Source organism: Calypte anna, chromosome 19, assembly GCF_003957555.1.
Source record: "Calypte anna isolate BGI_N300 chromosome 19, bCalAnn1_v1.p, whole genome shotgun sequence".
Classification (NCBI taxonomy): Eukaryota; Metazoa; Chordata; class Aves; order Apodiformes; family Trochilidae; genus Calypte; species Calypte anna.
In genome coordinates, this window is record NC_044264.1 from 7,764,171 (window position 1) to 7,780,381 (window position 16,211).

Consider the following 16,211-nt stretch of genomic DNA (forward strand, 5'->3'; position numbering starts at 1 on the left):
AGTCAAAAAGGAGAAGATCCATGTTTCACTGAATCATAAGTCACTCTGCAAGTAGTTATATTTTTATACCCCTATCAGGTGCAACAGGGGCTGTTTATTTTATGGGCTTCAGCAGCCAGAGCCGTGCTTCTGCCAAGGTTACGGCTGGGAGGGGAACACAATTAAATATTTCCTCAGCCATCCAAGACTTATCCATGTTTTTAGCTTTTTGGTTAGGCAAGGGAATAAAGCCCTGCAGGGCCAGGGCCTTTCTTCAGGAGTGCTTTACTTGCAGAGCACAGATAATGTGCTGGCTTGGACCAGAAGAGCTGACCAAACTGTCAGCATGAAGCTGATTCCCAGTGGCAGTTAACATGCCAGATCTGCCCTTCCAGGGCAATGCTCAGAGCAATTTCTGCAGCACGGTGATTGCTGTCTAAACCAGGAACAAAATCCTGCTTATCCCAGCAGCTGGAGGAGCTATGGGGCTGCATCCCTCGCGTGCTGCCTTAGAAAGGTCAGATGAGATTAGTTCAAAGGAAAAGCCTACCACACTGCTCCATCTGAAGTGCCTGGGATGCAACTCACAAGACTCAAAAAAACCCAAAACAAACCTTCCACTATCCCACATTTTGTGTCCTCTCCCCAGCCATCCATCCCTTGCAACCACTGTCCTTTCCTGGGTTAGTTTTTCACCTGCTCTTTCACTGCCCCAGGTGTTCAGTCTTTTCAACAGATTTACTCCCTTGACTTTGAAAAGGGATTCACTGTGTTTCCATCTGTGTTTACACTCAGTGTGAGGTAAATTTCTCCTTCTAGCATATCTGTTCCCTACCAGCAAAGAAATAAAACTCAGCATAGATTCAGAAAGGAAAGCAGAGCAAACCATTTCTGACCCAGCACTCACTGGGACCTGTGCTACGTGCCTGTGTGAGGACAGAGACCTCTGCCAGACCACCTGCCTTATCAGACTCTGCAAAAAGGATACAGGATCTGGCCCAGAGCCACCACTCACCATGTCAGCTCTCAGGGCTGGCTCTCCAGCTCACCCACCACTGCCTGCCAGTTATTCAAGATATTGATGCCAAATGCTCATCTAGAGCAAGCAAACAGGACTGAAACACCCTGCATCCCACCAGAGGATCTGACCCAGGCAGCTGGTGCCATGCTGCTCAGCTCTGGCTGAAGGTCTTGGAAAGAGCCATTTTGTCAGACCTTCACAGCTCCTTTCTCAGGGAAATGCTGTCTCTGACCATGCCTTCTCTTAAAGCAGGACTGGCTGATGCATGAACCCATCTGCTTCTAACTGCCCAGGCAATTTGTGACACAAAGGACAGTGAGCAGCTGCAGCCCAGATTTATCACCTTGCTCACCAAGGCTAGACCAACACATCCCCACTGTATGGCAACAGCAAGGCCCCTGTAATGACTTTCCAGGTGGATCTACAGATAGTGTGAGCTTCATCTAATCTCAGAAAAACATTTGGAGGCATGTGGAGGCTCAGTGCTTCAGCCTAAACTGATACCAACCTTCAGGTTTCTGGGCAGTGTGTTGCTGCTGGCAGACAGGTGTATGTGCTGTTCTCATCACTATGCCCACCTCTGTCTTGACAGGTCCCTGCAACCACCTTTAGAGGGTAAACATCTTGCATCGTAGAATAAGGACCAGCTGCCTGCAAACTGAACAGAGACTCACAGGCAAAGGGAAGCAAATTCCCTCTGAAACTGTAGCATGGGTTTTCCCATCTAAAACACGTGGCTCTGGCATGATGCTGGCATTGTTGGTATTTCCTCAGGGACAGAAGCTTTGGAGCTCCTGGCCCTCATTATTTGTTGTCTCATTTATTACAAAGCACAGTTATTATTTGCAAAATGCACCTTTTATGGACAGATACTGCATCCAAGTGCAATAACTGGTCTAAACTCAAATCCCTAGGAGAACTGTTGAAAGAGAAGCAATTCAGCCATGTATTGACACGCCGAGGATTTCCTCAGGTTTAGGAGAATAGAAAATATGTTTTGTACAAGTGAACTTGTTCTTTGCTGCAGCATAAAACTGCTTTTCTCCAGTGATAGCAATGAAAGGATATTGCTTCTGTCACTGATGCCATTGGAAATGTATTGCCCCTCTCCAAGAAACCTATGAAAGGACATGGCTGGTTTACTCTCTAAATGAGGCTACTGAGAAACACACTGCTTCCAGCATTAGCCCAGACATGTTCCTGCTGCCCTGGTCCCTGCCTGAAGAGAGGGAAAGCCACCAAGTCAGGAGGTTTGTGCCAAACAGCAAAATCATACCTGGAGAGAAAAAAACCACCATAGTTTGAGAACGAAGCAGAAGAAAGGAAACTGTCCAAATGCCAGCTGGAAATGAATCCCTGGCTTCTCTCACCAAGGGTACAGCTGCTGTACAGTGCAGTCAGGATCTGGCCCCTTCTCTTTCAGCAGCTCTGCACCTCATATGAAATGAGCTGAAGCCCTGGGGAAAGCTGATCTACACTTAACCTGCAGCAGGGAGCCTGGCTGCCAGGAGAGCTGCCAGCCCCTCTCCCTCTTACTGCTAAGTTTAATGGTCTCACTCTCTGCTGAAGATTTTAGGCTTTGAAAGTAAAATTAGGAAATGGCTCTCAGAGCCAACAGATCTGTCACTCTCATGTATGCACTGAAGTGAGCACAGAGTAATTTCTGTTTCAGCACAAGTGAAAATTTCCTCTGGTGAAAGGATGAAGTTGAGTGTTTGTGGTTCCACTTTCATGCCCGTTGATCTCTGGATCTGGCAAGTTCATTTTGCTCCCTTACAACATCCCCCCCGGTTGGAAGGTAGAAGGGAAAAAAGTCAATAGTTTTTACCATGGGAATTCATCAGATTGTTAGACAGGCAGAGATTTGTGAAATTACACCACCTGGGCTTTGGTGCTGGTGCCCATCATCTCTGCAGGGTTCAGAACGGTCCCTGCCCCAGGACACACCAGGATGGTGATGGCTTTTACTGAGCTGAATTTTAGAGCAAGCTGGCAAAGAATGCAGCAAATCAGAGGATTTGCATCCACGTGAGTGAGAAAGACAAGAGCACGTGTAAGTTGGGTGTAAGCAATGCTGTCACCAGAGCAAAACATCTCTCAGGCTGTGCTGCAACAGAGCCCCCTCTCCAGCACCCCAGCAGCCAGCTCCTGCCATCAGATATTTATTAGTTGTGTCAGGAATTAGTGAGAGTTCACTGAGTGAATAATAAAGTGCCAAGGCAGTGTTTTGACTTTGCTAATGTAATTAAAGAAGGCAGGGGGGAAAGCCTTGCACTGGGGAAGGAACCAGGGCTTCCAGCTCTGTTGGCCACTGCCTATTGCAAGGACAAGATGTGAAATGTGGAAGGGAGAGGGTGGAGATGGCAATGAGGCCCTGAGCAGTGATGAGAATCACACAGTTGATCCCAGCTGTGATGGGAGTGATGCTCTTTCCAGAGAAAGGGGAAAACAAGAGCTGCCCTTGCCACTCAGGAGCTGGATCCATCTCCAGGTTCAGGTTTTATGCTGCTGTTTTTTACTTTCATGCCTGAGCACCTTTCATCAAGGCTTGACTTTGCTTTATTTTTGTTGCTTCTCTTGCTTAGCCAAATTTAGCAGTTTTGAGAGACCTTTTGGGGATGGCTGGAAAGAGCTTGATGGCAACCTTCTTTTTAATTCCACTCTTGGCAATTGAACACATCCAGCAATGTCACTGCATCAGGACTAAGCATGTTTTTCAAGACACTTCTGCCATGAGAGGAGGGACTGCATGGGCTCTGTAATAAAAGCCAAGATGCTATTTTTAAAACAGAGATGGAGGAAGCTTTGGGTGATTTTAAATCAAATCACTGCCTGGACAACAGGGCACTGCTTCTTCCCTTGTCTCCATCACTAAGTCTGCTCTGTTTTTGTCTCCTCAAAGAGGTGCTGCAGGGGCTGTGCTGTGGCACTGCCTGCATCCTGGGAGCAGTGGGCAGGTCCCCACTACCTGATGGCTCTTGCCATGTCCTCTGACGTTGCTCTCTAGCATCTCTGACAGCTCCTGGTGCCACAAGTCCTTTAGGACTGGCAGTGATGGCAGCATGGAAGAGGAGACACTCACAGGTCAGCAATTACCAGGCAGCCACGACCTCCCTATGTGCTGCCACCATGGAGATGCTAGCAAAGGCTGGAGCACCCAGGCAGCTTGGTTGTACATCCTCTTGCTGCTATTTTTATCTAAGGTCCTAATTCCACATTACCTGTATGTCACCAGGCTGATCGATACGAGTCTGAGCAATCAATACAGACGTGGATGACACTGCTGTTTGCCACTCAGAGCCTGCACAAGCTGGAAAAAACAGGGCACTATTGATCCCAAATGTGGGCTGAGAAGCAGAGTGGGGTGAGAGGCACAACAGGGGCAGGGACCACATCCTGCCTTCCAAAATAATGCTGTGACACAGGCCCTGGGACAGCATCCTGGCCAGGAACCTCTCTTTCTGTGCTTCCCCTCAGCATGTGCCAGCACCCTGAGGCTGAGGCAAACCCCTCACCCCTCCCACAGCACTCCCAGGGAAATGGCACAGCCCATTCTAATCTGGGTTGCTCTTCAGTCCTTAGGACAGGATGCATTTAAAAGACTCATTCTGATCTGAAGAATTCTCCCTCTTTTTGTGTTCTTACCTGATGATCAGTGTCTTAAGTAATCACAGATTAATTAAAAAAGCACAAGGTGTCCTGCTAAACTTCGCTGCTTAACTAACACAAAGCTGAGGCCACTTCTGTAATGTCACCATGCAGCTTCTGCCAGCAAGAGTGACCTTGGCTGCAGAATGCAATCAAATATTGCAAGAGGAAGCTCTTAGGACTACCACAAAATTTGGGATTAAATTGTGGCTGAGTAAGGGCATTGTGTAACTGGAGTTTCTGCCTGACTTGCTGGAGTCTTACAACTCTTCTGACTCTGTCATAGGGATGCTGGGAAATTACTCTTTGAAACAAAAAAAGAGCCTTAGAAAGGCACAGGTGGGTTGGAAGCATTTTCCCTCAGCACTGGGTTTGTCTTGGGCAGTGAGCTGATGGTGGTAGGATTAGACAGAGAGCAGCATGGAGTGAAAACAAAACTCTCCCCCAAGGCTTCCCTGCCAGGGTGCAAAGCTCTGCAGCTCCTGTCAGGACACTTGGCAGGCAGAGCTTGGAGATCAGGGGAAGAATCAGCAGCTGTGGGGTGGCTGAGGGTGCATCCAGGTACCAAGCACCAATGCATCCACTTCCACTCACCAGCAAAGCATAAGTCCTTTGCCTGAAAACATGTGATGAAAGCTTCCAAAAAGTGAGGTTTTTATTGAAGCTTTTGGGGCAGAAAAAGGAGCTGTGAGGGAGGCTGCTAGTCCCTGCTGTCTACAAAGACTTATTGCTTTTCCTCAGCAGCAGATTCCACTTTGGTGCCAGAGCACGGTCACCAGCAGCTTAATCCAACAGCAGATCCATAATCCTTCCCTTAGTTCCAAAAGCAGAAAACTGCTCAGATTTGCTGCTCAATGGGATTTTCTCAGCCTCAGCTCAAATCTCAGTTTCCACCCACAGCAAACCTCATTCCCCTGGAAAGGCCATTCCCATGGGAGCACAGATGCTCTTGGGCCAGGGAGCAGACATAGTCCATGCTAGAAACCTGGTGGAGGCTACTTTGGCTCTTGGCACCTCTTGCTTTCAAGACACTTCCCTGGTGTGGTGGCACTGCTGGGGACTGCATGAGCAGCGTGTGACAGCTCAGAGTGGGACCTCAGGGCTCCCCAGGGCATCACTGAGGGGTGCCAGTGCCTGAGACACTGTGGTGGCCCTGCACTCCTTCCAGCAGCTTTGCCACTTGCAGTCACTTGAAAACTGGTCTGAGAGCTTTGCAGACATAAACTGTAATGTCCAGCTATAAGCCCCAGCCCCTGGCACAGCACCTGGAAGCCACCAGAGAGGTTTTACAGGCACAGCCAGCCCTGGAGAACATCCCTTGCCTTTCCCTTACATCTTTGGATGGGAGGACATATTTCTGTTTGGAATCACCTGTTTTTCAAATGCCAGCAAAGTGACTTTTGCTGAAAAATGACTGTGGGAGGATTTCAGCTGTGCACCCATTTGTACTCCCCCTCCTTGGGATTAGCCCCAGGGCTCCTCTTGATCAGCATCAAGGGGCTGCAGCTGGGGGTCAGGGCTCACCCCACTGACCACACATAAATTGGCCCAGTTTGGCTACCCCAGCCTGCATAGCAGCACCTCCAGGGAGGCTGAGGAGGAGGTAGGGGAGCAGAAATTTGGTTTTTGTGAGCTAGTGCTCTGCTTAAGGAGTGAGTTCCATCTCTAATCTCTCAGGGGTAGCTTTGGCATTGCTGGTAGGGTATGAGAACTGAGTACATCTTCTGTCTTTTATCCTCCCTCCTTTCCCTGTTGTGCTGCTGCTCATTTACTCTTTCATTAGGGATCATCCTCTTGTAATTTGTGGGAATATGTTGGCTTTTTTTCTAAGGGGTGGATGCCAGGCATCAGAAATCATGTGTTCAACGTATGGTGGCAATTAGCCCAGCTCTGAACCCTGATGGCACGTCTGTGTCTGCAATTAATGCTCTGCTTGAGGTTTTTATCTTCCTTCCTTCTGGGGCTGGAAAAGACATAATGTGGATCTCTCTCAAAAAAAAAAAAAAAAATCAGGAAAGTGTTAAAGACAGCTGGAGCCTGACTGCCCCTTGCTGTGGGGCTGCTCTCAGGATTGGGTCTTGTTTTGTTCAGCTTGGCCTCTGCACCTGGATTTATGTGAGTGTGGCTGAGGGCATCTGCCTGATACAGTGCAGAGCCTGTGGGGACTGATCCTGGCCCTGCCACTGCCTCTGCTCATCCACTTTATGGCATTTTTCATGCTTCTGGCTGGCTGCACCTGGGTCTTTATTGGGAAATTAGATTGCCTGATTTAACGTTTTATAGTATTAAGCTTATTTACTTGTGCTTTTGGTGTTCTGCAAAATACCTTGAGTTATTTTTTTATGGGATGGGAAAAATAGGAATAAAGATGTGGGGTTTTTTTTAGGGGGAAAATGTCAGAATGGGTTTGGGAGAATTGTGGCTCCTTTCTCCCCCCCCACTGCCCCTGCTTTTGTAGGGGCTCCCCTGGGAGAGCTGTCCCCCACCTCCCCCCCTTAGAAAACTCCTCTACTGAACCCCACAGGTTTGCTCTGCTTTCCTTCTCTTCCATAGAAATTAACCTACCCTAATCCCCCTGCTTTTCTCCATGAGATATGATTTTTGAAGAGGAGTTTTGCTGTCACCCAGCTGCTTACTGAGCTGCAGCTGATGTCTAATTAAGAGCTTTCTCCTGTTGGGGGGGGGTGAACAGGGAGAAAAATCTGGGGGGGAGAAGGCAGCGTTTCAGAATACAAATACATTAAACCATTTAATTCTGTTGACTCAGGGCTGCCTCGCTCTGAATGGGAATTAATCCACAGTGAACCAAAATTAAAAAGTGCAATACAAAATGCTTAGCAAGGCAGCACCAGGGTTTAAAGCAACTCATTAGCTTGCTCAAACCTCCCCAGTAAATTTTCATTTGTCAATAACGCTTAGAGCCTACAGCTTATTTACAGCCTGTTCAATATTACCAAAGCCCCTCAGAGTGCCTCATTTGTATTTATCTGTCACTCTCTGTTTCCTTTCCAGGGACTCCTCCTAAGCCCCCTCTTCACACCCGCTTGTGTCTGGTTCTGCAAGGTGGGGATGTGCCACCCTCTTGAGCAAAGGTAATGCAGGGTTACCCTTTCCATCCCACCACCCTGAGCCACCTCCTGCTGACCCTCAGCATGCCCAGACTGGTGCTGAGACAGGCTGGCTCCAGGCTTCTCTCCTGCACCCAAAGGACCTGTTGGCCACAGCCCTCATCCAACAGAGATGGGGGAGTGGAATGCCCAGCTCAGGGGCTCCAAGGGATGTAGTGGTCACCAGTGAGGGGACACAAGCAGCTGCCTGTGCCCACCCACAGCCTGGCTGAGCTGCAGCTCCATCTGTTCCCAAATCGGCTCCTGCAGGATGAGCCCTGGCAAGCAGAGCACATAACAGGATTTCCCCCAAAAGCTGCTTGAATGCTGTTGGACAGATAATGAAGCCTGGCTGGCCCCAAGGATTTCTTCAAGGAAAGGAGTTTATTCTTGGGCACAAACACGACCGAGTGGTTTAATCTCCTGTCCCTGGCACACCTCCAGTTGGGGTTGTATAGTCCAACACTTCAGCTCCTGGAGATGTGGCTCCCTGCAGTGGAGACTGGTCTTGGGTGGGGTTTGTACCCTTCCAGGGAGCACAACATGGGGACAGATCTTCCCTAACTGCCTGCATCCTCCCCTTTGCTTTAGCACTTCTCCAAGGCAAAAGTAAAAGCAATTGGAATGCAATACAGCAAATGCAGCACCAAGAGGGCTGCAGAGGGGCAACTGGGACAGGGTGGGCAACAGCCTGACTTTGGGTGTAAAATCCCAGGGAGGGGAAACCCCTCCACAGGTTTAAAGGCAAAGATGGCCTGAATGGAACTGCAGACTTCACAGGAGGCTTCTACTAGAGCCCAGGAGGGGTGGCAGACCCTGCCAGCAAGCAGCTGGGTCTCCACCACTCACCCTGGCTCTGTCCTCCATGAGCATGAGTGGGACCTGCAGCCCAGGCTCTCTGCCACAGACCTACAGATTTGAGTGGGGATTTTCAATAGGTTGTCTGAGGATGGATGCAGGAGGAGAATGCTGACTTGCATTTCTCCCACCATTACTTAAGGTTTGGAAGCACCTCTTGATGCTGAGATTCAGGAGGCTGTAAGTGGCCAAGCAACACCTCAGATGGAGGGAAAGAGCCCCATCCTTCCACCCCAAAGACCAAAGTCCCCATCACTTGCCTGCTGCTGTCTGCATGTAACCAGCCAGGGTGCAGACTCTCCTCTCACAGGCTCCACCAGGCAGCAGGACAGCAACGATGGCCAGCAGGGAGCTGAGGGCCAGCAGGGCACAGCCACCTGCACACAGCACAGCACTGGTCTGGAAGGACAAGCAGAGATGTCAGTGAGGTGAGCCCCCTGCTACACCTCCCCATAAATTCCCCCTCTTGAAGTGAGAAGTGGGGGGCCCATCACAAGTGGTTTCTCCCACTCTTTCCCTTCCACCTTCTGTTGAAGTTCACCATTCAGTCTTGAGCCCCACGGTTCACCTGCCACCTAGGTGGTCCCAGGAGTTACTAGAATTCAGGCTGTGGTGATAATAGCAAAATGTCTTACACGCATGAAGGGCTGTGTCACCCAAACACGAGTGCCATTAGATGCCTGCAATGTGTGTCAGTGTCTCCACTGAGAGCTGAAATTCATCTCATGATGGTGCCCACCCCTGCCAGCTGGGCAATTAGAAGGTATTTTCCCAATGATGCTCCATGGTGGGGAACCTGCTGCTGCAGAGGTTTCATGGCTCCCAGCCCACCTCACCTCCTGCAGCATCTCTGGCTTTTATTTAGCCTCTTTTGCAGCAAAACTGGGTCAATTAGGACTGTTATCCAAACCCAGGGCACACTCTGGGGTGGTGCTTTGGGGTGCCAGAAGTACCTCTGGCAGTAAGAACCAAACTGCATTAGCATCTAAAACTGGGAAAAACACTGATTTATGGCAAAAATAGCTTGCTGTTTGGTATGGGCCCCTGATTGCTGCTCTGTTGCTCTGCCTGTCCCCATTGCATGTGACATTTCCACCTCTGCTAAGGGGGTAGCACTGACAGCAAGATGGTCCCTGTGGCAGCAGGGACCCCATGTGACAAGGGACAGCAAGGGAACCCATGATGGGTGCCTCCTCCCCAGCACCCAGCTCGTGGCAGCCTTTGAACAGCACAAGAGCATCTCAGTCCCAGCATGGCAGCAGCCACCTCAAGTCTTGTCACTTCCTGGCAAATTCCATACAACTGCTCCTGGTTTTGGTGAGTCACCCTGCAGTAACACTGACTTCTTGGCTCCCTGAAGCAGTGCAGCTGTAAGACAGGTCTTGTCCCCCTTTTCCTAATGCTCCTCATTTTCATAACCTGTGCAGGAGCTGCCTGAAGGAACTTGGGTCTGATATCCACCCACCCTTGGCCATCCCTCCCATCCTGCTGAGATATTCTGCTTAGCAATTAAATTTTTTTTTTTTTTACTTCTTTCCCTATATTTGAGCTTTTGGGCAACCATGGTTATAAACCAAATACAAGCCCAGGAGAGCATGGGCAGCACCCTGACACCCTGGTGTGAGTGTTTCCCCCACTGCTATGCAGTGATTAAAAATCAGCATCTTATTTATAGCCTATTTATACTCCACACAAGCAATGCAAATGCTGTCCCAGAAATAAATTAATTCCTGACATACAAGGTGAAAGGCACAGCAGTGCAAACCACTACTGAGAGAAACTGAGAGGCTGTTTTGGGAGGGACTGTGGCAGCAGAGAGGTATCTGGTTCTCTGGTGTCTTCCAAGCCACCAAGACCCAAAGAGCCAAGAGCTGCTTCAGAGCAAAAGAGATGAGGTTGGGACTACCCTGGCAGAAATTGGCCCCTTATCCCTTCTGTACCCCAGAAGTGATCCATGATACTTGGGGTGGGATGGGTGACGCCATTGCACAGACACCCTCCAGGCACAGGGTGCTGCAGAGAGAGCAGACACAGCCCCAGTCCTCACTGTTACCAGGGCAGCAGCATGGGGAGGAAATAGGAATTCATAAAGAGAAAAAAAAGGTTACTCTGCCTGCTGCCTGAGTTTCACCTTCCACCCAGCAACTTGCAAACCATCCTCCTTTGCAAGGACCATCAATTATTTAGAGCAATGAATTTTTCAGCAGAAAGGGGTCTTGTGGAGCAGGCTTGTTCCTCTCCCATGTGAAGCATATTATTTTTAATGATCTAGGTTCATCTTAATTATGGTAGGGCAAATCCCCCCTAAAAACTCACAGCTACTGCTGGAAACAACCTATGAGCTGCTAATCCTTGCAGGAAAGTGCAAAGGTGTTTTTCAGGACAAGACCTGCTGCAAGACCCTGGCTCCTATATTATTCTGGTAAGGAGTGACCAGAGCTGCTTGAACAACATTTGTGAATTTCTTCCCCTTAAGCTGTTGGCATTACCTCCCAAACCATTGGATATGCTCCTGTAAAACTGACATTTTGCTGTTTTCTTAATCTTTCCAGGACCTTGGCCAGGAATTAAACCCAAGTGCTCCTGTAGTGGAATAGCACCTGCAGGTCAGACAGCCACTTCCGAAGAAAAAGAATGAGCCTTAAGTTTGAAGAAGTCCATGGAGCAAAGGTACCAAACAGCAGCATTTAAAACTTCTCCTTCCAGCTATGCAGCACCTCCCTCTGTCCTCCCTATTTGTGCCTGTTGCATCTTGAGTGGAAAGGAGAGGATGCAGGAAAACAGGATAAAAATTCAGAAACTCAAAAATAGGGTGTGGGGGGGGAAATGAATGGGCTGCATTGAGGCTTTCTGTGAGAGCCCACCCAGCTCAGGCAAGAGCAGGGAACAGCCCATTGATCACAGCTCCCTCTGCAAACCTGGCCAGGGAGAAGCAGGACTTCACTACCTCCTGGGCTGCCTCTCCCTGGGCACTTCAGACCCTCACCCACACCAAGGAGACCCCCAGGAGCCCAACAGCCTGGGGCTGCCTCCTACCATGCTGGGAAAAGACATAAAAACCAATCAGATTTTCTGCTCCCAGTCCCAGGGAGATTAATTGTTTATCCCCAAACAAATTAATAGTCCCCTGGTGGGACTGTAAATATGCCTTTATGTAGCATAATAAATTCTGATTAGCAACAATCCCCTGCCCATTATTTTAATATTTTACGGGTCTGACACGTGCCATGGCTCTGCCATTCACTAAGCAATAAATAAATCTGAAGGTGCTGGTTCATTCACACCCAAAAAAACCCCAAACCAAAATTAAAATGTCACAAAATTACCACTCTGGGAAGAATCACTAATGATTTTTTTTTTAAAATGTAATTTATCTTTTAAAGCCAGAATCTGTTATCTTTACAGTTTAAAGTGGAAAGGGTAAAAGGAGAAAAAAGAATGGTCCAGTGATGTAGTGCTGAGAAACAGGATCAGGTGTTTGGCTTGGCAGAGATAAACCAAACTGGCAAAATTCCTGCCCTCATGTCCTGTGTGCTGGGTAACACCATGATGCACATTAGTTAATTAATACAACTTATTAGTTGGAACCTGACCATTACTGATGGGCACTGTGCTACCTGGAGCACTGGGCTGCAGGCAAGGTTACAGACTGCTTGGGTGTTTAAGCATCTTTGCAAGTGGGGTCAGAGAATAAATACTGTAAATAATTAGGAAATAAAGCCACAGGCTGAGAGAGAGTGAAGGCTGTGGCATGTCTGGGCTTGAGTCAGAAACTATTTCAGAAACCCTGAATGAGCTAGGGAAAAACTGGCTATAAAATCAAATGTAAGAGAAAAGGGGGCAACATTAATCAAAAAAATGTCTTTTTTTGTATGCAGTCCCTTCCCAGCAGAGCTCTGTGATAAAATATTAATTCAGAGTCAATGTTTTGAGGTTGAAGTGGATAGTGCTGTACCTGGAGAGGCAGAAACCAAAGAGACACCAGGGTTTTTAACCTTCTTAAAAAAGTAAATCAGCACTGGATGGAGGTGCTGAGTGGGGATCTGGGGTTTGGGATTTGCAGCAGTGCTGGCAGGGACCTGGGAGGCCACACCAGAGGCTGATACTGGAAAGGTGATGCAGATGTTGGCAGCTGGGTCTGGCTCTGCTGCATGGCTCAAGATGCTGCTGCCCAGGCTCCTGGTAGAGGAGGAGTGGCCACCACTGCCTGTGGGAGGGCAAATAAAGGGGCTGGAAAGGGTCAGTGCCAATACTCAGAGTGGTGTCTTTCACCCACACCACACTGGGCAAGACTGCCCAGCCCCCAAAACAGCAGTGCCTTCACCTCGTGAAGCCACAAGAGGTCTGGGTGACAACCAGGAACATCCACCTGGCTGTGCTGCAGCATGCACAGAAGTTGCTTCTCTCCAGCCCAAATTTAGCTGCTCATGCACAAAATTCAGCAACAATTTCCCCACCCCCAGCAGAGCTTGGCCAGTCCTGCCCTGACAGGTAAATTTCCCACTTTCAAGCTAACCAGCTAATTCAAAGTAAACACCAAAGGGGTTAATGCTAAAATTGATTCAAGGAGGAAAAAAAAATAAGAAAAAAAAAAGAACTTTTCTTTTTAAAATTAGGGAGAAAATAAGAGACAGATAATGTCTGATGAACAGCTGCATGTCTTCCAGTGCCATTGCATCTGGGACACTGGAAAGCAGTCCCTAATGGCACTGCTTTATCTAAGAGGATGATGGATAGTGGTGAAAGAGAAAAAAAAAAAAAAAAGGGAAAAAGTAAGACATTAGCACATCAATGGTGTGCCTGTGACCTCCATCAAGAGATGTGAACCAACTTAATTAAATTTTAATTAGGCAGCAAGCAGTGCACTGTGGCTGGGTACCAGATCAGACCTTTTTACCCACACTGCTGTTATCCTTCCTTGGAATAAGCCCTTTCCTGGCACTGGCAGCAAAGCTGGGCTGATCATCCTCAGCCAGGGAACACCCTGCAGGTCACAGAGATCTTCCATCTGGCTTTTTCTGACAAAGCCAGTGGAGAGAAGCCCCAAGGGAGTGGGACTTGTAGCTTCAGGAGGATGGAGAGGATGTCCCATCATCAAAACCCCTGAGCTAGGCTCTGCTCTGGGCACTACAAAGGGGAAATGCAACATTCAGCCCAAAATGTCTCTGATGGGTGCAGGTGATGCTCTTCCCAAGGCACGGGGTTCAGGATTCTCTGTTTTTCCTGCAGGTTTGTAGACAGACAACCCAGCATGGGAACAGGGCTGCTCACAGCTCTGCAGATCTGACCTCAATGGGCAAACCACACATTACATAAGGAATCCAGTGCTGAACTGACACCAAGAGAAACCAGCAATGAAGGTTTATGAAACCTTTCAGCTCTTCCTAATAAGAGGGTAAGCAAGTTTACTGTGCATTTTCACTAGGCTGACCCACCCAGAGAACTCCTGGGGCCATGCAAAGCCTTCCTCCCTGTCCTGAGTGGGTCTTCTTGTGCTCTGCTCCAGCAGGGCATCACTGTCTAGAGAGGCAAGTGATCCATGTGGTTTTAACCTGAACACCAGGGGCTGATCAGCTTCTTTGTTATTTTAGATTACATGCTTGGCAAAGCCTGAAAATAATTGCAGACTATCTAGAAAAATAAAAATAGACATTTGAAATGAAGCAGCACAAGCTTCTGAAGTGTGCATTGAGACAGGGACCCGTGAGCCAAATGCTCCCACTGAAAGAGAAGATAATTTAGTTCAGGATAAAGCACTATTTTGCATACACACACAAAAAAAAAAAAAAAAAAAGTGGGGAGATGAGATGAAGCACCCCAGAGCTCAGAAGCTCACCTGTTTTTCCCAGCTCTACCAGTTGGCCTCCCTAGAGTAATCTCATCTCCTCACAGGGCTGTGCCCCTTGGGATGTTCCTCTCCAACCCTCACAGCTCCAGATCCTCTCACAATGGATCCTTCTTGCCATCAATCATCTGTGTAAGGGACCTGCTTAGAAATTGGCTGTGGCCCCTGGGTAATATCCCCATCATCAACCTCTCTCCACACCTGGTTCCAACCAGACCCTCTCCTGTTCCCACCAGCTCTTGCAAGGTCTCAGCCTGCACCAGACATCCTGGCCACAATGTCTTCAGTCATATTTTCAGGGTATTTTATTATATTGCACCTCATCAAATCACCATCGTGATGCTGAGCACGGTGCAAAGTCTCAGCAGCCTGAGCACTGACAGGGTTAATTTAAAGGTACCCATGATATTAGAGAGCTGCAAAGTAATTATGAAAGGAAGCAGAAAAAAGGCAGCAGCTCTAAGCAGACATGAAGGCCCTCTTAAGAGAAGAAAGGCATGTTAATTAACCTCTAGACATGATTCAAAGCATCATTTGTAGCATGATTAACATAATCCCCCAAGTGCAAACACACAACTGGCATTAAAGACCATTTGCAGGGCTGAATGCTCCCCCACCCCTTCGTCAAATCAGCACATTTGAACAGGGAAACAGTTGAAACGTGGTGAGCATGCACGTTTCAGGAAACACAAAGAACAACGGTCTCCAGGGATGGACATCCTGGCTGCAGGCTGCTCCCACCCCTGGGGAGCTGCAGGTGGGCACCCTCCCACAGATGTGCTCTCAGCATCCCCCCAGATGTTTCACCAGCTTGAGGCCAGAAGAGCTCCTGAGTCCCACATTGGCCTTTGCTTCCTTTGCCACCCCCTTCTTTGCTTCACCCTCTTCTCCTCAGTCTCTGCCACCCAAACTGGTGGCTGTTTCCAAAAGCTCTTAGACTCCTGTCCTCATTTGAAGAAGGAGCTGCCCACAAGAGTGCTTGAAAGGTTGAAAATGAATGTCACAAGTTCTGAGAGCAAAGAAAAAAAGAGCCACAGTGTCCCCATCTTTCCAAAAAGGAGTCATTTCCTCCGTGAACTTGACGGGGCTCACAGCACTCAGCTCCTGAGCACTGGAGTGTGCAGGTTCCCAGCGCTGCTCATGCAAGAAAGCCAAAGCTGTTGTCTGGCTTAGCAAAGCTGTCAGGGATATTTTGTTACGTTCCACCCCACCAAAGAACTACCACAACAGGTATTCTCAGCCTCACTGTGGCAAAACGCTGCTACAGGGGGCACTTTTCTCCGGAATGAAACTGTGCTGTTTGTTGTTCATGAATTATTTGTGTGGTATTAATGAAGGAGACAAGGATGGGTCACCAGAATCTCCTGCAAACTCCACTCAGTACCATGATATTATCAGTCACCACCACAACCCAGGCTTGGGAGCTCAGAGGCTTTGCATTACGTTGTATTTTGTATCTGAACTGTTTTCAGAGGCTGAGCCCCGTGTAGCTGATGCTTGTTTAAATGAGTCACTGCTGAGCTTCATCCTTATCTTTAAAGTTTGTTATTGTTTGGAAGTGTTTATCAGAATCACATTTGCAAAAATGACTGAACAAAGGCCAGTCTAGGGAAACAATGGCATTTTTGCACGTTTTCATATAAATAGGAAGGATTTTACACAGCCGGTTCTTTTCTCTGCAATTCACAATATTTGTCTTTAATGACAATTTTAGGGACCATGGTGGGACTGAAGCCATCACACACAGACCTGG

The 16,211-nt window shown here is 48.3% G+C and overlaps 1 protein-coding gene across 1 annotated transcript in view; it reads right to left on the reverse strand.

Moving 5' to 3' along the window:
- LOC115599370 (transmembrane protein 211-like) overlaps positions 1-16,211 on the reverse strand; it is a 58,935-nt gene that overhangs the window by 41,224 nt on the left and 1,500 nt on the right. The window contains exon 2 of the mRNA XM_030462440.1: positions 8,874-9,012. Within this exon, the coding sequence (XP_030318300.1) occupies positions 8,874-9,012 (139 nt within the window). The remainder of the gene's footprint in view (positions 1-8,873; positions 9,013-16,211) is intronic.